We start from the raw sequence: 23,256 nt of genomic DNA, 5'->3' as shown, positions 1-23,256 counted from the left end.
TCTACAAATACATGGTATACACTAAACTCCATATAGTTCATATATATCTAAAACGTGAAACAAACATCGCATTTGGCATGTGAAATAGCACCCACATCGGTAATAAACCATTAACTGACATTGAAAGCCTTGAAAACCATAACCTAAACATTTATAGTCCGCACCTTTCGCCTGTAGACTCGTAATGAACTCAATTTTAAAGCCAAGTCTTTGTCTACAGCACCACAATCACCTATATCAGGGAATAGGTCATCTATTTCATCTATTACAATAGTTGGAAACTCTAAAACAGGTTAGGGTTAGGATTTCTTACCTAAGTACTAAGTCAGAATCGCCTGTATAGCGATATAGGAATGGCAGTTGAGTGCGTGGGGTAGCGGGATCGAATTCCAGGAAGAATCTCCAACTCTCATTCTCTCTTTCTCTCTTTTCCCTTCTCTTTTCTCTCCTCTCTCCCCTAGGGTTTCTCAAATTCGTATGGGGTGAGAGAGAGGGGGTTTAAGGTCCTTATGTAGGCCCAGGTTTGATGGAAATGGCCCCAGGGCCAAAGTATACTTAGGATATATCCAAATGTGGACTGTTCCGGTCCAACGAAGCACTACTGGTGGCCCCTTTTCCACGTGCGGTCAGACTTACGCTCCCTGACCATGGATCTAGGTCAGGCTGAGTTTTCATTTCGATCGGGTTTGTAGATCGACCGTGGCGGACCCGTTTCAGTTCAACGGTCACGATCACTCAATCAGGGTCACAAATACACCGACATGTGTGGGACATTTCTCCTGATCTGAGGGTATATTTGGGTCAGATTCTAACGGTCTGAATCCTTATATTTGACCCGCAAGCGACACAACTCAGATTACTTAAATTCGAATTTTATTTCTAAATATTTTCACGTTTCTCACACACTTCGCTCCGGGCTCAAGTTGTGCATTTCTAGACACAATTAAGACTTAATTTCAAAGGAGATTGTCAAGTCCAGTAATGCGGTCATAACTATATAGTTTTGCGGTTATCGGATTTTCGACGTGCGGTCCAGGTCTGATACGGAGTTTCGATGTGCTCCCGTGAGCAACCGAGTTTAGGGATGGATTCTAGATTTCAGGGTAATGTAGCGTCAATGATTCTGCACGTTTTAGGTCTTGCAGATCATATTTAAAGTGATTAGTGCTAATTTCACAAGCACTCTAGTTTAGCACTTGCTAACATTAACCTAATTTCTAAAGGTTATGGTTTTGGGTGATTTCTGCCTGAGGTGGTACTCGTGTCCTTGTACAGATTTTTCCGAGATGTTACATATTTAGTTGAGTTAGATTGACTCAAAAAATCAACTCAACATTAAAATAATTAAACTAAATTAAAGTATATAGGGAGGTGATGAAAATTTAAAATTGTTGAAAATGTCTAAATAAATGAGCTAACTAAAGTTATAAACATCCTTGGTTCATGGTGTATGAGCCGCTGGTAGCTGGCTTGTGCCCAAGGGTGTACATTGAGTCGAGCTGGCCTTAGAGTCGCCAGCTTCACTCGGCTCAAACACCTGCTGACCTCAGCTCGAATTCGGCTCGGCTCGGTCCTCGAGCCTAACTAGCTAGCTCGGCTTAGTTCGGTCAGCAGCTCGGACCGAGTTCGAGCCAAGATCGAGCCGAGTTCGCCATTGAGGCATTTCCACAAACACCTAAACTGTAACTTCAAAATTTCACTGTTTTACAAATAGAGGCAATATTTTTACATGTATTTTATCAAACACCTTTTAAGTAACATAAATTTTATTTTTATTTAAAAAAAAAACAACGAGAAAAAAGGTATTTGTTTCATGTACATACCTTCCTTGTGACAGGATTGTTAGTAAGCGGGTGAAGGTGTTCTAGCCTGGGTCGAGGAGATGGTTTTTTGGGTGTGTCAGTTCATTCGACAAGAAGAAGACGGTCCATGACATTTTGTACAATGGTGGTGATAAGGAGCAGTTGAAGTTGATGGAAGAGCAGTTCAAGCTCAAAGTTATGCGTGATGAGGTTTTTCACGGGCCTGTCAAACTGAAGCCAGAGATAGAGAAGACAGAAATGGGTTCTGATGATGGGAAGACTGGGAACGAGGATTTGGGTGAGGATGTTGATGCACAAGTGGAGAAGAAACACAGGAAGGCGAAGGGAAATATAGGATCAAAGGCTGGAGAAAAGGTTAACTCAAAGCAGTCAGATGGGGTAGATAATGAGGAGGTGGAGAACATGGGCGTCGATATGTAGGTTGATGTGCTACCTAGAAAGGATGCTCCAATCGAACTGGTTCGATCTGAGTTCGATTTGAGCTGGATTCAATCCGAGTCGAGCTGAGCTGGGCCTGCTCGAACTCATTTTCAAGCTTAAAAAATTAGCTCAACTGGGCTCAAACTCAACTTCGAACCAAGTCGAGTCGAGCTTTTACGAATTTGAGTTGAGCGAGCTAACCAAGCTAGCTCGGTTCGTATACGCCCCTACTTGTGCCACCTCTAGCATGGTTCGGAGACCAAGTCTTGCCAAACAGTTGGTTAGACAAGTGACCTTGGTTATAAACATTCCTTGAAAGTTGTATTGAGTTTTATCAAGTCTGGATTAAGTTTAGCTTGTGAAAAGTTTCCTTAAATTATTAGTATGGTACTGAGTCAAATAAGTTGCTAAACTGACTCGATGAGTTTGTTGAGAAATAAACATAAATTTTATAGAAAATTATTATAGTGTGGTAAACTAATAGTGTAAGAGTAAAAGCTTTAAGAGAGTCACCTAAAAATTTTAAAAGAGCTATTTAGAAGCTTTATAATTTAAATTCGTATAGAAAATGACATGGATAATTGGAGTAGATAAAATCTCATTAAATGTAAAGAATTGTGTAGAAGGAAATCTAAGGGATGCGGATTAGCTACTTATAGGTTGAGCAGCGAGACTCGCTACTAAGGTAATGTCACCTAATTTTGTGGGTCCCAGCATGATGTATGTTTTGTATCCACATTGTACATCCATTTGGAGAGATCATTTTAGGGCATGAACCAAAGAATGAATTAGATCCAAAGCTCCAGTGGACCCCACTAAAGAAAACAATGGACAGAGTGATGCCCACCATTAAAAACTTTTAAGGGCCACAAAAGTTCTCGATCAAGCTAATATTAGTGTTTTTCCTTCTTTAATGTCTTTGCTAACTTATGAACAAGTTGGATCTCAAATAAACATCACAGTGGACCTTAGGAAGGCTTCAACGATGGGCGTCACTCTCCCCACTGTTTTCTATGGTGGGGTCCACTCCAGCTTTCTATCTGCATCATTCTTTGGCTCATGTCTTAAAATGATCTCTAAAAATGGATGGATGGTATGGATGCAACACATACATCATTGTGGGGCCTACAAAACTTAGTGATGTCACTTCAGTAGCGGGTCTCGCTACTCAACGTGTCAGTAGCTAATCCGATCCTAAGAGCTTATATATACATGTAGGATTCTTCATTGTAATAATAATAATTGAAGAATATTCAATACAAGTGAACTTTTTCAATCTCCAAGTCCTTCCTTGTCTCACTTTTAACTTGTTTAGAAATTTAAGACCGTTAAAAGCCTCTTCGCATACAACAGAGTTGGCTTAGTTGAGTTCTACATGCCAATGACATGAAGATGAAAATCAAACCCCGATAGTTCGAAAACTCGGTTAGTTGATTTGACTTTGACTCAGCTACTTCCAGGAGCATATTGTCCTGCAAATTTAAAATATACAAGACTCGGCCTTGGACTCAGTTGACACAAATTGAGTCACTCGATTGGGCCTCTCTCTCTCTCTCTCTCTCTCTGCCTAAAAGGAGGTGTGTGTGCATGCACTTTCGATCGTTTAATTTTAGTCAATGTGCACGCATACTCAAGTTCTCAAAGCTGGCGTATCAACAATCATACTCTGCTAGAGTATCAAATTACTCCTCTCTTGCCTTTGGTGGGAAGACTCAGTACCGTCGGAAGCCAATTGTCTGTGGAGCCCACCGTGATTTATTTATTTTATCCACTCCGTCCATCCATTTTATCAGATCGTTTTAATTCATCACAAAAAAAATAAAAAATAAAAAAATCATATACAAATATCAAGTGGATCACATCATAGGAAACAGTGTGAATTGAATGTCTACCGTTGAAAACTTCTTGGGGCCAAAAAAGTTTTTTATAAAGCTGATATTAGTGATTTACCTTAATCCATGTCTGTTTGGCCTTGTGAAAAGGTTGGATGACAAATAAAAATCAATTTAGGCGCTAGGAAGATTTCAACGGCGGACATCATTATTCTATCTGTTTCCTCTGGTGTTTTCTACTTGAGATTCGTATATGTTTCAATTTTGGTCTCGTGCTCTAAAATGATCTTTATAAACGGATGGACGGCTTGGATACTATACATATATCTATGGTGGGCCCCACAGAGTTTACTCAGTACGCTTAAGCATACTCAGTTACTCAGCACGCAATCCGCTTCCAGTACTGTCAACGTGCAAGATGGATATATGGGCTTTTAAGGCCCACAAGCCCATGTTAGCCAGACATGGGCCTCTTCTAGTGGCCCACTGGCCAGATTTGGGCTTAGCATTGTAAGCCCACTAAAATCGGTTGTGTTGGACTTCAGAATGCAAGGCCAATCCCACGTGTGGAAGACTATGGGATCTTGGCCGTATGTCTAATCCAGACCGTTGATCTGATGCAACCCTTTGGGATGGGCCATATCCAAAAGATCTGTCTGATGGGACAATCTTAATCCTACGATGGATAAGGTGCAAAAACAGTTAAATAAAAAAGAGATACATAGACCGTGTACATTCAATGAAAAAGTGGCCAAAGGTTGGATGGCTAGGATCATTTTGAGCAGGGAGAGTTCTGGGCATGCCTACCTAGATAGAGCTCATCAGATCAAAGTCTCTATCAACGAACCATGGCCCACCTTAGCGTAACTATATAAATACAAGGGAATTTACAAAAACAATACCTACGTAATATAGAATTTACACTCCGGTACCTTTTTTATAGGGGTGTATACGAACCGAGCTAGCTCGGTTAGCTCGCTTGACTCGATTCAACTCGGTTCAAAGCTGAGTTCGAGCCGAGTCGAGCTGATTTTTGAGCTCGAAAATGAGTTCAAGCCGAGTTCGAGCAGACCCCAGCTCGACTAGACTCGGATCGAATCGAACTCAGATCAAACTAGTTCGGTGACTCAATTACTTTGCCATCAATCTTGCTCATCAACTATTTGATAAAATGACTCAACGAAATGTAGCTGGTTGCAAGGAAGATATGTACATGAAACAAATACCCATTTTCTCTTTGTTTTTCTTGGTTTTTATGTTGCTTAGAAGGTGTTTGATAAAATATTTATAAAACCATTGTTTCTATTTTACAAACAGTGAGATTTTGAAGTTGCAGTTCATGTGTTTGTGGAAATGCCTCAATGGCGAACTCAGCTCAATCTTGGCTCGAACTCGGCCCGAGCTGCTAACCGAACCGAGCTGAGCTGGCCAGTTAGGCTTGAGGACCGAGCCGACTTCGAGCTGAGGTCAACCAGTGGCCGAGCTGAGTTGGAGCTAAGGCCATCTTGACTCGTTCGACTCGATGTACACCCCTACTTTTTTAGGAAAGCAAACTGCCTACCATAAGCGCCATACTGAGAAAACTCTTAGTGGCCCACCGTGATTTATGTATTTTATCCACTTGTTCCATCCATTTTACCATAGAATTTCAGTGCTTGATTCTAAAAATGAAGCATATATAAAACTCAATTGGACCACACCATAGGAAACAGTGTGAATTGATGATATACCGTTGAAAATTTCCTGGGGACTACAGAAGTTTTGGATCAATGTCATATTTTTATTTTCCATTAATCCATGTCTATTTGATCTTATTAACATATTGTATGACAAATAAACATCACTTTCGACCGTAGGAAGGTTTCAACGGTGGAAATCATTATTCCCACTCTTTCCTGTGGTGTGGTTCACTGAAGATTTGTTTATATTTCAAAATTTGTCTCAACAACTAAAATGATCTTAAAAAACGGATGGACGGCATGGATAAACCGCATACATTCATAGTCGGCCCAACAGAGTTTACTCAGTACGGATACAACTGGGTAACTCAGCCTGGACGAAGTCGGTACAGGCAGGGGCTCTGTGGGGTCCAATGTCATGATGAGACCTATCCACGCCGTTCATCCATTTTGAAATATTATTTTCGATTATGCACACAAAAACGAGGTAGATCCAAGGCTCAAATAGACCACACCAAAGGAAGCAGTGGTGACAATGATTCATACTGTTGAAACCTTCATAGGTCCCACAGTCCTATTTATTTGTCATCTAACCTGTTCATAAGTTCACATAGATCTGGATGAAGGGAAATCACTAATATCAGCTTGATACAAAACGCCTGTGTCTTACAAGAAGTTTTTAATGGTGAGTGTTCAATACCTATTATGTGGTCCACTTTAGCCTTGTATCTCCCTAATTTTTCTGTTCATTCCATTAAATGACCATTCAAAATTGATGGACGGCATGGATAGAACCCATGCATGACATTGGGCCCCACAGAGCCCTGCATGGACGGATTATCGTCCAAGGGGGGCAGGACGCAATCCGCCTCCTTTTCAAAGATATTTTAATAAGCTACCTAAAATATGGTGGGCCTCATCATAGATAGATAGACCATGACCTAAAAAAATATCTAGCGATCCAATCTTTGGAATTTCGTGTTGAATGTGGTCCGTTGCTACACGGTTCTGGTGCATCACCCATCTCTCTCATGTTGGAATTAGGTGTCTGTCACACTTACTAAGGAGAGTCTCGTTTTGAAAAACAGATATTTCTTTGAGACATTGACCTAACTCGGATATTTTATTTTATTTTTCTTGAGGATCTGACCTAACGCACATGTGGGCCACACCACACCTGTATGCTGGCTAAGCTTCGCATTTCCATCACGTTGGACGGATCACTGAAATCAACGTGCATTCGAGGATCTGAGCCATTGTCCCACTTGATAAGTAGATCTGCTGGATTTTCAAGTTACATGATCTTATTGAACGGTTCAGATGTCCTGCATTGAATGGTTGGTGAATATCATATGCGACAGGAAAAACTTGGAAGATGGACCCTCATTTACACGTAGGCATGTACACTTGATAAATCCAGACCTTCCAAACCACGGGTACCATTGTGGATTGATCATAGCTTGAAAATCACACTGATCGGACGGTCTTAACCATTTTAGTAGCACAAAGCATTTTAAATGACGAACATTTTCTTTAATCTCTCTACGTGATTCCTATCAAATGGACGAATGGATAGGATTATTCAGACATTTAGAATAAGATTTATCATTCGGATGGCCTAGATTGAACACATACGGGAGTCTGGCAGAGTATGATGGTTCATACGCAGGCAATCATGAATTGTACGCGTAGCATACATTAACTCAATCTAAACCGTCCAGATTGTACCATAGATAAGTCGTCATCCCAAAATCAGATTGATTGGATAATCTTATCCTCCTCTTGATGGACTTTTTTCGGGTAAAATCAGACCGTTGATTTCTTTCCATTTATACTGTCCCTTAACTGCTCACCAATCAGACAGCCAGGAATTGACTAAATGTGTGTGTCCACCCGTGACGTTGGGATCACATCCACTCCGTCCATCACGTGAGCCCCATCATATTCTCTGTGGATCCAAAAAAAAAATAAAAAATCATGTTAGTGTCTATGGTGGCCCACCTGAGTTTTACAATGGCCGGATATTGGGGTTTCCATTCATCAAGGGGCTACTAATCTTATCAACGGATAGGATGGCATATAAAAAACACAGTGGGCCTAAACACAAATTGGAAGTTTTTAATGGTGGCCTCCCCATCCTCGTGATCTTTCAAAGATGAGCCGTACAAAATCTAATTATCTATCAAAGTAGGATGTAATTACAAATCAGAGCTCTTAATTACAGAAGACTAGGATCGAATTTTAATGACTTTACTGTGTAGATGCTACTGCCCAAAAATAATGGTGGTCCATTATCCATCTAAGAAATTACTCAATCTGTCTCAAAAATCTGTAATAGACACTCTCATAAAATATCCATCCTATCATCAGAATATCATTTATAAGATGAGCTGTAGAAATTTTAATTATCTATTAGATAGGATTTAATTACAAATCAGAGATCTTAATTACTGATTGCCCATCAATTGGGAGATCTGAAACTGAATTTGCCTAGCTAGTAAAGAAGGGCGGCTGTCATCAACCGTTGACTATAGAACGAGATTCAATACTCATGATTGGTACTCTCTCTCTCTCTCTCTCAACAGATTATGTGGGACCCTACTCACTTCAAGGTCTAAAAAAAGGACGGCTCGCCATGTTTGGACGGTGGGCCTGACACCTAGATCCTGTTACTGGTCTAGTCCAGTTGTCTCTTAGGGTCTGTTTGGGCCCTGGGATTAGAAGGGATTAAGTGGGATGGGATTTAAAAATCATAATTATTATCCAGGGTAGGGATTGTCCCCTAATACCATGGGATAAAATTAATGCCGTGCTTTGTTGATAATACAGTGGCATATTGAATGAATATACCCACCATCATTTGATATTACTAAGAATAACACACGTGTTACATCTAAACTGTTCATTTGTTTTGTAACCTCATTTTATGGCTTGGGCCTAAAAATGAGGTAGATTCAAAACTTATGTGGCACCAAAGAAGTTTTCAATGGTAAGTATTCAATCCCTACTGATTTCTATGGTGGGGTCCACTTGAGCTTTAAATTTACTTGATTTTTTGGCTCATGCTTTAAAATAATCTCAATAAATCGGACGGTTTAGTTATAGCTCACACATTATGGTGGGACCTACATAACTTGCTAAACATTGAGTGAAATTGGCATGAGGCCCAGTGCAATTCCATTTAATGTAATACCAACCCTTCCCATTCTTTCCAAACATGGAGTGGAATTGGCACACGACCAGATGAATCCCATCCCACCCAATCCCTTCTAATCCCAGGTGGGATGGGATTCCAAAAAACATAATTATTACCTATGGCTATGGTTGGGATTGTTCCTTGTTGCCCTAGGATAAGATTAATGTCTTGCTTTGTTGATAATGCGGTGGTACATTGAATGGATATACCCACTATCATTTGAAATTATTGGGAATATCATGTGTTATATCTAAACTGTTCAATTTTTTTGTAACCTCATTTTATGGTATGGGCCAAAAAATGAGGTAGATCCAAAACTTATGTGGCCCTAAAGAAGTTTTCAACGGTAAGTATTCAATCCCTGTTGCTTTCTATGGTTGAGTCCACTTGAGCATTAGATTTACCTGATTTTTTGGCCATGCTCTAAAATAATCTCAATAAATGGGTGGACGGTGTTGATATGGCCCACACATCATGGTGGGACCTGCAACAACTTGCTAACATTGAGTAAGATTGGCACAGGACCAATACAATTCTATTTAATGTAATTCTAAGCCTTTCCATTCTTTCCAAACATGGAGTGGACTTGGCACAGGACCAGATGAATCCCATCCCACCTAATCCCTTCTAATCCCACCGCCCAAACATACCCTTAATGTTCTCACAGGATTTTGAAGAGTAGAGGATGAAATATGAGTTGGACCAATCATAGAGCGAAGATCCTTTAATTGTTTGTTTATGTGCGCGGATTTCTCTCCGCATGTGCAGAGTAGAATCTTTTGTAATTCACGTTGTGCCACCATGTTGTTTATGTGACATCCAATCCGTCCATCAGTTGAGCCCATTGATTTTATTAAGGGGGGAGGAAAATCAGTTTGATTCACAACTTATATGGCCCACACCACATGGAAAATTGGAGAGGAATTGAGTGTGGGGCCTACCATGGTGTGAATATTTCATCCAACTGGTTCATCAGGCGTGCCTCACCAGTTTAATAGAGTCTGTAAGCATTCTGGTTCAAAAATTAGGTGGGACATGCCACGTGAACGCAGAGATCTTAAGCGTGGTTTCATTTTTCCCTTTGGTTTGGCCCACCTGAGTTCTGGGTCAGCTTAATTTTTGGTTTTTGACAGTGAACTTGTGAAGGTGCGACTAATGGATGGAGTGGATGTCGCACAAACAACACAGTGGCCCACCAGAGCTCGGGTGTTTTATAGTAAAAACCTCTCTCTCTCTCTCTCTCTCTCTCTCTCTCTCTCTCTCTCTCTCTCTCTCTCTCTCTATATATATATATATATATATATATGAAATACACTCTGATGTTATGCCTAGGGCTTAAAAATCAGGTGAAAACAGTTGAGAAGGGGGCGCGCGTCCATTGATGGGCCCTACTATGATGTGTGTGTAAGTCTTCTTTTGAGTGAGTAAGAGAGAGGGAGAAAAATCTTATACTTTGTAATCTCCGTGGTAGGGATTTCCTTAATTTTATCGCCTATGGATGGAGTCACACTCTCGAGACGAACCACCTTATGTTTCTTGCATTATTTCTTATTTTCATGTTTTCACGCATTCTATGATTATAATTTTCAGAACATGTTTAGAGGCTGTTACTGTTAGATTTTTCTTCAGGTTTCTTCTACTACTACTATAATTCCATTAAAACTTTCTTTCCTAATAAATAGTATTAAATCATGAATTTTTACCATAGTTTTTAGAAAAATGAGGTCAAAACTATCTTTCTTGGTCACATTCTTTTTTTTACCATTGATTAAAATCGACCAGTTTGGCACCAAAACAATCACCAAGCTGGGATAATTGTCCCGCTTGGACCGGCCTCAAAATAATTTGTATAACATTTCACTCAATGTACACATGAATTAATTAATTTTTCATTTTATAGCTGGTCGAAAATCACAAGGCATCTACCAGGCAGGACCAATGACGAAGTCGAGAATTAATGGAGAACAAGGATTCAGAAGCATATTAAGTTGCCGGCCAAACCATTTGCAAACCAAAATTTCACACCTGCACAGACCGCAAGCACGAGTTACAGTTGCGGTACCGATCAAGACGGATCAGGACCATGCTCCCCACCAATGTACCTCACCAGTAACCCCGATCGTGCCGTCTCTGACTCCTTTGTTGACAGAATCAAACGATAATAATAGCTTTTGGAGCATGGAGGTTCTCTGGTCTACACAGTTCTTTAATAGTGATTAGGTATTTTAGTTCTTTTTAATTGAACTACTACGCTTTAGTATGATATCATGTATGTAATGTCTGTTTTTAGCATTTTCTAAAATGCTATTTAGAGGACAGTCCATGCCTGTGATGGAACAAAGGAAAGTTAATTAAAGTGTGTTTATGCAATAAATGAGAGGGTATTTTATTTGTTTTATTTTTCAGGTAATTATGGTTAGGTTAATAGAAAAAAGTCGCTTGTAAATAATATTTTTATTCCTAAGTGAAATGAATTTCAAGGAACCCCTCCTTTACCTACTCTCTCTATCTCCTTTGCAGTATCTAAGTGGTTTATGAGGGGACTAACATAGCTCTTGTTTGTAAGATCTAAACCATTAGAGTATCATCTAGCAATCCGGATCTGCCGATAGTGGTAGGCTCTTGCTATGAGCAGTTTGGTCTAGCTCCAACCATCAGACAATCCAGGATCATCTGACAATGGCAGGGGCTCATGTTACAAGGGTTCGGGTCTCACTTGCATCTAATGAGTACAATGCACTATGAGTGGTTCAGATCTTGCTTTCATGTAACTTGGCACGTGCGGCACTTGGAAATCACTTACCCCATATTTAGTAAGACTTTTTCTGCGGTTATATATGAAAAATGAAAGGAGTTATCTTAACAAGCTAAAAATGAGTTTAAAAAATAAATAAATACAAATGAAAAAACAATAACACATCCCAACACGATCGCCCCATAAATCAGACATATCCAACCATTAGGTGGGGTCGTCACGTGGATGTTGAGATTTTTGGGTGGTTGTCTATTTTTTTAATGTGGTGCGCAACTCTCGTAATGATTCGACCGTAAAATATTAAAGGGTGAATTAGTTGAATGTGTTAGATATCATAAAGGCATACCATAGTAAGCTGGACATATTAGTCATAATGCTAAAAAAAATACTCTTAGATTGAATATTTCAACTTATTGATTATTTTAAGGTTATGGTGACCGTCCATGCACAAAGCAAAAGAGGAAGAGACTTGTCATATAAACGGTTTGGATCATTGAAAAATGACCCAAATTCAAAAACACAAGTTCCAACATATTGTATTGCAACACATAAGGATGAATTCGAAGAAACCTCTTGAAACGCTCCACCCAAGGACACAATATTGTCCGCTTTGCCCAGAGGGCTCACGGCTTTGTTCTCAAAATTGTCCTCAAAACGCGTTGTTCCAATTAAGGTCCAATATTGTCCGCTTTGGATCCACTAGTAGCTCGCCCAGACCCGGTGCTCCCGTGGTCCCGCCCACATCAGTCAAAAACCCTCACGGATTTGTTTCTACTTAGTGGAAGCTCAGGACTAATCGCCCACAGGATGCGTTATATCCTTAAGGTGCGAACCCCACGTACAATATTCTGCTAATCACTGGTAGCTCGCCCAAGCCCTTAGGCCCCGCTCACATCAGCGTCCGTCTACATGTGAAACAGTAATGTGACGTTACACCTCTCCTATTATTGCATCATCAGGGCAAGGCTAAGTTACACTACATCCCCGTGCAGACGTACAAACTTGCATGCATACCTAGGTATATACATACACACGTGTATTTATTTGCATGTCTATACACATATAGGCACGTGCATGGACAAAGGAAATAAGAAGCCCATAAACATGCATGTGCACCCTACACACGATCACATGCGTACAATCATGCATGTATGCCTCGTGGACATTCTATGCTCATCGATAATTCAGCACGTAAGGTTTTCATTTTGGAGAGGACAGATGGCTTGCTTTCATCTTATCCTTGTCTGTGTGTGGCCCACCAGAATAGATCATGACATGGACGTAACTTACACACGTGCCCGCATGGAAGCCTTTTGTGACCGTTTTCCAAGGTGGCAAGGTGTAATTTATAGCGGCCCCCACGCAACTCTCTCTACACATGCACGTTTTATTCCTAGGAATAGGACGATCGACATCTAGCGTTTAAACTGCACGCGGATCACATTTCCACATGGCAATCTCTCATTGGCTACAAAGGTTTTAAAGGATACCATGAAACTGGAAGCACATGAAAAGCCTCATGCCTTATCCAATGGCCAGGATAGAAACGTGTTAATTGCATTGATATGGATGAGATCTGCTGAGCCTTAGATTTGCATTTACACGTGCCTACTGTGTGATAACCTGGCGTAGATGTGGGACATCCGAACCGTACATCAGGAGAGGCCCACTTCTCTGATTGGCTGTATAACTGTCCACGTCAATCATCAGCTTGGCCGCACATGTGGAGACTGAATATGAATGAACAGTTGACTTTATTTAAACCATCCCATGTTTCCGTACATTTTCAGCCCACCTGATGATCTGAGTGGCCTGATGGATGATGGGGCCCACCTGATTAACGGTTTGGACGTACCCACGAGCCAAGTTCGCACGTGCGGCTGATGCACAACAAGGCGCATGTGGGGGGTTGGCAAATACATGGGAAGATTACGTCCCACGTGTTTTAGGTAAGTGGGACCCACATGCACATAAATGGGCCTAGAAGACAATGGAGGGTTCAAGTTGCATTTGAGAAATCTATGCCATATATGGAAAAGAAACGCCTTTGCTACAGAGGCTGAAGTCATTGGAATGAAAGGGATTGGCAGAAAGCACGTGAGATTAAGGAGAGAAGTATTGAAGCACATGAACGGTCGGAAACAAATGGAAGACAAACGACGTACAAATGAGGAAAGATGGATTAGTATCTACACCCACCTTGATTGAAAAACAAACCTAACTTTTTAACTTTTCGATAATCTATTAGTGCAGCTTATTCTGAGGAACTCACTAAAAGTAGAAAGGTTGGGTGTCGTGGTAGAACGCGGATTGCCACTTCAATAAACTCTACTGAGCCCACCTTGATATATGTGTCTTATCCGCACCGTTCATCCATTTTTCTACGCTTGTTCTATAGCATGAATCCAACATCGAAGATATTAAAATATCAATGGACCACACCATATGAAACAGTAGGAATTAAACGCCTACCGTTGAAAACTTCCAGCGACTGCAGAAGTTTTGGATCAAGCTGATATTTGTGTTTTCCCTTCATCCATGTCCGTGTGACCTTATGAACAGGTTGGATTAATTACAGAGAAACATCACTATGGGCCCTAAGAAGGTTTCAACGGTGGACATCATATATCCACTCTTTCTTGTGGTCTGGAATCTCGAAATTGTGCGGCTGATCACTGATCGAGAGTTTCTTTGAAATCTCACCGTTCATGCAATCCTAACCATCCAAATGAAAGATTAGATGAATGGACAGGTCAAAATTCCAAAGGAAAAATCGGACTGTTACTGTCATTCAACGGCCGATCCAATCCGATCAAGAATGCCAATGATGCGATGACCCACTTAGCAGAAGCCTTATAGAAGAGTCATGTCCGCAAATATAAAATTTCTAGAACTGGATTAAGAGATCACGTGGGGTAGTGGATATTTATGTGGGTGATTCCTTTTGGAGTTTCTCTTGGAGAAATGTGTAGTGCTCTTTAAAGTACTGTACATTACCGTACACTTAGTTTCATTGGTGTACCTAGACAATTCAATCCATTGATCCAGACTGTTCATAGATCCAAGTACATTTTTAAAGGGCTACCAATAAAAAATTATACTAATCCAACAAACGGTACGATTTGATCAATGGCCTTTAATACGGACGGTCAATACAGTTTTACATAAAAATTGGTCGAATCAACAGAGAGATCTATTTGTTAGGTCCCATCATGTTACTTACGAGTATGAAGAATAACTTTTTTGCTATGGTTATCCAATCCATCGCTTGGAAAAAAGAATGGCTATAGAAGATATGGACAAATCAAAGATGGATTGGATCATCTAATAGTGAATTTATTTTCAGTGGTAGACAATAAAATGTGTTCTGGAATTAATAGATGGTTCAGATCCATCGATAGGACTGTCCATGTGAACCAATGCAAATAGGAACACTATAACTTATGGTGCTATGAGAGAGAGCACTGGAACATATCGCTTGTCTATAAAGCCCAGACCGCCTCCACCCTCTCTCTTCACAACTGCTCTCTCTCTCTCTCTCTCTCTCTCTCCTTCTTCTTCTCTTCACAACCTCTCTCTCTCTCTCTCTCTCTCTCTCTCTCTCCATGGATAAGTCCTGCAACAGCCAAGAAGTAGAGGTGAGGAAAGGGCCATGGACTATGGAGGAAGACCTCATCCTGATAAACTACATCGTTAATCATGGGGAAGGTGTATGGAACTCGCTGGCCCGATCAGCAGGTAACTATATATCCGTTTATCCTCTATCTGGTCCATGATACTTAATTCATCAGTGGCCCACCTCTCTTCACCATCATGGCCGTCCATCTCACATTATTAACATTTGTTCATAGGCTTGAAGCGCACTGGGAAGAGCTGCCGGCTCCGATGGCTCAACTACCTGAGGCCCGATGTAAGGCGGGGAAACATCACACATGAGGAACAGATCTTGATCATGGAACTCCATTCTAGGTGGGGTAACAGGTGAGTCCATTTTTTCAACGGCTCTGATCTTTTAAAAATATTGTGATATATATAGTATCTTGCTATTTTACTTGGGACCATAGCTGTTGGATCTGTGGTCATTTTGCAATGATCCAAACCGTTTATGTGATGGGCCTCACTGAGAATGGTGTAATCCAAAAAGTAAAAATGAAAAACCTCCTCAATTGGAATTTTTATCCATTTGATCATTTACTCTTTTAATTTTATCATGCTCTAGAATATCTATGAAAATTATGAAGCTAATTGCACCTGGCTTATTTATGCACCCGTATTATCTGGTGGGGCCCATCATGAGACTTCCACGAGCCAAAAATCAGGCCGAAGGACTGATCTTAACCGCTAGATCAAATAGGTCCCATAAATGGGCAGTGGTGATTTTTTCTCGAATCTGGCAGCTAGGATTGTCAAACTAGTCCGATTTTTCTCGTGTGTCTCATCCATAGTGCAGATCATCATATGAATGGTCCGGATTTAGTACACGTCAACCATGAATCTTCCCAAATTAGCACCCCTACTCAGTCCCACTCATTAGATACTTATTCACGTTAGATATTCTGCACGTTGTTACTACATTTAGAAAAATTGCATTAGGCTTTTTGGCTTTCTTTCCCTGCATGCACTTCTCCATCTTGAGCAATGCTCCGGCGTCGTGGGATTTCAAAAGGTGATTTGTGTAACACGTGCCAAATTCTCACAACTAAGAGAGATCTGTCCAGTTCATTCCACCCGTTTGGACCGGCTTCAAAATAATTTGTATGACAGTGCACTCAATGCACACATGAATTAATTTTTCATTTTATATAGGTGGTTTATATAGGTGGTCGAAAATCGCAAGGCATCTACCAGGCGGGACCGATAACGAAATCAAGAATTATTGGAGAACAAGGATTCAGAAGCATATTAAGCAAAATAATTTGTATGACAGTTCACTCACTGCACACATGAGTTAATTTTTCATTTTATATAGGTGGTCGAAAATCACAAGGCATATACCAGGCAGGACCGATAATGAAATCAAGAATTATTGGAGAACAAGGATTCAGAAGCATATTAAGCAAAATAATTTGTATGACAGTTCACTCAATGCACACATGAGTTAATTTTTCATTTTATATAGGTGGTTTATATAGGTGGTCGAAAATCGCAAGGCATCTACAAGGCAGGACTGATAATGAAATCAAGAATTATTGGAGAACAAGGATTCAGAAGCATATTAAGCAAAATAATTTGTATGACAGTTCACTTAATGCACACATGAGTTAATTTTTTATTTTATATAGGTGGTCGAAAATCGCAAGGCATCTACCAGGCAGGACTGATAATGAAATCAAGAATTATTGGAGAACAAGGATTCAAAAGCATATTAAACAAAATAATTTGTATGACAGTTCACTCAATGCACACATGAATTAATTTTTATTTTATATAGGTGGTCAAAAATCGCAAGGCATCTACCAGGCAGGACCGACAACGAGATCAAGAATTATTGGAGAACAAGGATTCAGAAGCATATCAAGCAGGCGGAGCCTTTCGCAAACCAAAATTTCACACCTGCACAGACCGCAAGCACGAGTTACAGTTGCAGTACCGATCAAGACGGATCAGGACCATGTTCCCCACCAATGAACTTCACCAGCAATCCCGAGCCATTTACGACTCCTTTGTCGTTGGAATCAAATGATAATTATGATAGCTTTTGGAGCATGGAGGATCTCTGGTCGACACAGTTCTTTAATAGTGATTAGGAATTTAAGTTCTTTTTAATCGAACTACGCTTTACGTATGATATCATGTATGTAATGTCTTTTTTTAGCATTTTCTAAAATGCTATTTAGACTACGGTCAATGCCTGTGGTGGAACAAAGGAAAGTTAATTAAGGTGTGTTTATACAATAAATGAGAGGGTATTTTATTTGTTTTATTTTTCAGGTAATTATGGTTAGGTTAACAAAAATAATAATTTGTAAATAATATTTTTATTCCTAAGTGAAATGAATTTCATGGAACTACTCTCTCTATCTCCTTAATATCTAAGTGGTTTATGAGGGGACTTACATAGCTCTTGTTTGTAAGATCTAAACCATTAGAGTATCATCCAGCAATCCAGATCTGCCGATAGCGATAGGTTGTTGTTATGAGCAGTTTGGTCTAGGCCCAACCATCTGACAATACAATGGCAGGGGCTCATGTTACAAGGGTTCGATCGGGTCTCACTTGCATGTAATGAGTTGGCACAATGCACTATGAATGGTTCAGATCTTGCTTTCATGTAACTTGGCACGTGCAGTGCTCGGAAATCACTTACCCCATATTTAGCTAGATTTTTTCCCGTGGTTATATATGGAAAATGAAAGGAGTTATCTAAACAAGCTGAAAATGAGTTTAAAAAAATAAATAAATACAAATGAAAAAACAATAACACATCCCAGCACGGTGGCCCTATAAATCAGGCATATATATCCAACCATTAGGTGGGGTCGTTACCTCGATCCTGAGGTTTTTGAGTGGTTGTCTATTTTTTTATGTGGTGTAACCCTCATAATCATTGGAGAATTAGCTGAATGTGTTAGATATATATGATAAGAACATATTATAGTAAGTTGGACGTGTTAAACATGATGCTAACACAACTCCCAGATTGAATATTTCAACTTATTGATTATTTTAAGGTTACAATGACCGTCCAAGTTCAAAGAAAAAGAGTAAGAGATGTGTCGTATAAACGGTTTGGATCATTGAAAAATGACCCAAATTCAAAATCTCAAGTTCCTACATGTTGTATTGCGACACATAGGGATGAATTCGAGTAAACCTTTCCTATCAATGCATCATCAGGGCATGGCTAATTTACACTACATCCCCATGCACACGTGCAAACTTGCATGCATATGTAGGTATTGCATGTCTACACATATAGGCACGTGTATGAACAAAGGAAATAATACGCCCATGAACATGCATGTACACCCTACACACGACTACATGCGTACAATCATGCATATATGCCTCGTGGACATTCGATGCCCATCGATAATTCAGCACGTAAGGTTTTTATTTTGGAGAGGACAGATAGCTTGTTTTCACCTTATCCTTGTCTGTGTGTGGCCCACCAGAATAGATCATGACATGGACGTAACTTACACACGTGCTCGCATGGAAGCCTTTTGTGACCGTTTATAAGGTGGCAAGGTGTAATTTATAGTGGCCCCCACGCAACTCATCTCTCTACGCATGCACGTTTTATTCCTAGGAATCGGACGATCGACATCTAGCATTTAAACTGCACGCGGATCACATTTCCATGTGGCAATCTATCATTGGCTACAAAGGTTTTAAAGGCTCTGTGGTGGACCATGAAACTGGAAGCACATGGAAAGCCTCGTGCCTTATCCAATGGCCAGGAAAGAAACGTGTTAATTGCATTGAGATGGTTGAGATATGCTGAGCCTGGTTTCGCATTTACTTGTGGCTACCGTGTGCCAACCTGGCATAGATGTGGGACATCCGAACCGTACATCAGGAGAGGCCCACTTCTCTGATTGGCTGTATAACTGTCCACGTCAATCATCAGCTTGGCCGCACATGTGGAGACTGAATATGAATGAACAGTTGACTTTATTTAAACCATCCAATTTTTCAGTACATTTGCCGCCCAACTGATGATCTGAGTGGCCTGATGGATGATGGGGCCCACCCGATTAACGGTTTGGACGTACCCACAAGCCAAGTTCGCACGTGCGGCTAGCTGATGCACAACAAGGCGCATGTGGGGGTTGGCAAATACATGTGAAGATTATGTCCCACGTGTTTTAGGTAAGTGGGACCCACATGCACATAAATGGGCCTAGAAGGTAATGGAGGGTTCAAGTTGCATTTGAGAAATCTATGCCATATATGGAAAAGAAACGCCTTTGCTACAGAGGCTGAAGTCATTGGAATGAAAGTGATTGGCAGAAAACACGTGACATTTAAGGAGAGAAGTGTTGAGGCACATGAACGGTCGAAAACAAATAAAAGACAAACGTGTACAATTGAGGAAGGGTGGATTGATATCTTTTCTACTTTTCGACAATCTATTAATGCAGCTTGTTCTGGTGTAGTAGTGGGACACGGATTGCCACTTCAATAAACTCTGTTGAGCCAGATATTCTAATCCATCCTCTTATTGCTAATATCATGGCACGCCTACTGAGTGGACCACCATATCTTTTGGCAGTAACATCTATGGAGGGGAATTGCATGGTGAACCAACACCATATCATCCGTGACAGGACTCTGTGAGGCCCATTGTTATATATGTATTTCATCCAAGCTGTCCATCAGTTTTGCCAGCTTATTTTAGGGCTTGAGCATGTAATTGAAGTAAATCCAAAGTTCAAGTGGACGACACCACAGAACCAACGGGATTGAATGCCTTCCATTGAAAACTTCCTGGGACCACAGAAGTTTTGGATTAAGCTGATATTTCTGCTTTCCCTTATCAAGGTCTATTTGACCTTATGAATAGGTTGCATGGCAAATAAACATTACGGTGGGCCTTAGGAAGGTTTCAACGGTGGGTAAACGTCATTAGCCCCACTGTTTCGTGTGGTGTGGTCCACTTGAGTTTTGATATACTTCAATTTTGAGGCATACCTTAAAATGAGCCGGTAAAATGGGCAGACGGTGTGCATAAAACAGCGTCCCATGGAGTTGGGTCACCACCAGATAGGTGGTGTTGGAGAGATTTGGGGCGCCCCACTATGATGTATGTGTTTTATCCATGCCATTCATATATTTTACTAACTCATTTTAGGGCATGAGCCCAAAAATGAAGCAGATCCGAAGCTTCAGTGGACCACACCATAGCAAACAGTGAGGAGACACTTGCAATTGAAAACATCTCAGGGGCCACATAAGTTTTGGATCAAGATCGTATCTTTGCTTGCCCTTCATCCATGTCTATGTGACTTTATGAACAGGTTGGATGGCAATATACATCAAGGTAGGGACTAAGAAGGTTTCAATACCTTGTGGTGTGGTCCACTTAAGCTTTTGACATGCTTCAATTGTGGCAAATGCCCTAGAGACATATATCACTATGGGCCCCACATAGAACTAATTAAGGATGTCTGTGGTGTTGAAGTCACTATACACACTGTTCACACCCCAAGTATAGGGTTGTGATGTAGTAATAATCTCGATAAGACCGAGGTCGAATCCATAGGGACGGAACCTTGTACGTTATCTGAAAGTAACTAGAACTAGGACTAGAAGAAAATGAAATCTAAACCAGAAAAATTAAGGGAATAATCGTGAATAATTTTAACTAAAACTTGTAAAATTCAAAGGTGGGAAACCAGGGTGTCAAGGATCCACTTGTAGAGATTAGGGTGATATATGCTTGATTCATAAATACAACTGGATTTAGGTCCCATCTTCGTCCAGTTGGAAGATATATCATTAAAAATCAATTCTGAAATTTCTTTTATCTAGTTTTCAAGAGATGAGAAGGATGTAAATTAGACTTGATTCCATCACAAAACCATGCCCATGAGACAAAGCAAATAACAGAATTTAACCAATCCACAACCAATCTGAGAGATGTATGAATGTTAGGAAGGATTCCATCATCTAATCATGTCCAAGGGGCGATGGTGAACAACAGAGCTTTCTAACTCCATAATCATAATAATGAATATAACATACTCAAAGCTATCGCAGATCCATTGTAATTTAAGTCACGACGGACCATTAAAAATTGAAAGCACTCCTTAAAATCAAACTAGAGTTAAAGATAGTTCAACTAACATGAATCAAAGTATAAAAATCAACCCATCACGCTACAAGCTTCACCTCTTAGCCCTAGCTAAGAGGCTTAGCCCATCATAGACATGGTAGGGCTAAAGTCTAAAAAAAAAAAATAACATCAAAAGGAAGAAAAAAATTGATGAAGTAGGAAGGAGGAGTGGCCGACCTGTACTTCCACCTCTCTCTCTCTCTCTCTCTCTCTCTCTCTCTCTCTCTCTCTCTGTTCTGCCCACGTGCACCAGATGAATCCAGCTCTCTCTTTCTCCCTCCCTTTTATACAGATAAGGCAGGTCGGTCATCCGGAAGTCGGTTGGAGTGCGTAAGTCTTGTTTACGCAGCCAAGAACTCCTTTGCGTAAGTCTTGTTACGCAGTCAAGAAGACAGCGCCCCCAACTCCCCACTTTTCTTGCTGAACGGCGAACAATCTCCCAAATCTTAATCGAATTTTCCATACCTATAGGATGGACGGTGTGGATTTTCTATCACCTTCAAGACAGAGGCCTACAACTCGTCCCATCGGAGGCCAGCGCGTGCATGCGGTTCGCACTTCTTGTTCGCGATCCGTCCTTCACTCGAAGGATAGCTTGGAAGCACATAAATAAGATTAGGGCCTAGACGGTTTTGCCCTACGTTCCCAGTGGATGGCTCAGATCATCCTTCCGGACAATCAGAGTGGCCCACCTGGATCACCAGTTTCGTTCGCAAAACAGAGTTCGCACAGTTTTTTCTTACACTGATGATTGGTGGGGCTCATGATCGAAGCCTGCCAGGAAATCCATTCCATCCATTGGATTTCTTTAGAAAAACTGGTAGAAAATGACGTGGTATGGCTCAAATTCGATGTGGCCCATCAGGATTGTTACTATACCGTCCGTCCTCCGTTTGGATCCTTCAAGTACATGAAACATCTTTGGAAATCTAACCGCAGATCAGGGTACGTTCGGTTTAACCTCCTAAATTTAATGAACGGTGTGGAACATGAAAATGTATGATCATGGTGGCCCACCTGAATCCATCCATAAGTCCCTGTCCGTTTACGCGGGCGAGATTTGAATTTGAGTAAGAGTCGAGTCAACGCACGCTGACTGACTCTACTCGTTCGGTGTTTCACCAATGCACAATACACGTGCACACACTCCTGCAAGTGAGGCCTATTTTTTATGTTTTCCTGGAAGATCTACACCACCCATCCGTTTCTTCACCTAATTTTAAAGGGTCTAAGACCAAGAGTGAGGCATATCCAAAGATCAGGTGGGCTCCAAATCAGTGATTTGGTGGCTGCTCTGTCCTTTGGGCCACTTCCATAGAGATCCAATGACTGAAATTTTACGTGTACGGTTACTTTATGGTCCTCATGCCAGATATAAATTTTTGGGCCAAACGGATGGTGCGAACCCTGTGATCTTGCATCTGGGACAATTTTCAAGCCACTTAAACTTCAATCACTTAACTTTCTCGGATTTTTTGCATGTAAATTCTTCGATCTCGGTTCTCTAAGGTCCATCTTTTTCCTTGGTGATTTCTAAGTGTTAAATTCATGCTTTTAGTACCCTTTTTCAGTTCAGGCTTCTAAATTTACCTTACAGCACAAACATGATTAAAATAGGTCGTTAAAAAGTATCATGTTCGTAAAATCAGGTAATAACCGGGGTCTAATATGCAATATTTGACCCTCAACACAATCCTCAACTAGCATTTTGCTAATCCCGAAAAAAGTATGCGAAAAATAATTTAAAAATTACGGGACAATTCTTATAAA

At 40.6% G+C, this 23,256-nt stretch overlaps 1 protein-coding gene across 1 annotated transcript; it reads left to right on the top strand.

Annotated features, from left to right (window-relative positions):
* Positions 1-15,276: 15,276 nt before the first annotated feature.
* LOC131237833 (MYB-like transcription factor EOBII) lies at positions 15,277-17,628 on the top strand. The gene is made up of 3 exons (XM_058235843.1): positions 15,277-15,443; positions 15,557-15,686; positions 17,137-17,628. Exons 1-3 carry the CDS (start codon positions 15,311-15,313, stop codon positions 17,450-17,452), a joined length of 579 nt encoding a protein of 192 aa, XP_058091826.1. The 5' UTR covers positions 15,277-15,310; the 3' UTR covers positions 17,453-17,628.
* The last annotated feature ends 5,628 nt before the right edge of the window (positions 17,629-23,256 follow it).

Source organism: Magnolia sinica, chromosome 2 (genome assembly GCF_029962835.1).
Source record: "Magnolia sinica isolate HGM2019 chromosome 2, MsV1, whole genome shotgun sequence".
In the NCBI taxonomy this organism is placed as follows: domain Eukaryota; kingdom Viridiplantae; phylum Streptophyta; class Magnoliopsida; order Magnoliales; family Magnoliaceae; genus Magnolia; species Magnolia sinica.
Note: the sequence above shows the minus strand (reverse complement) of the source record. Positions and strands in the feature narration are given on the sequence as shown.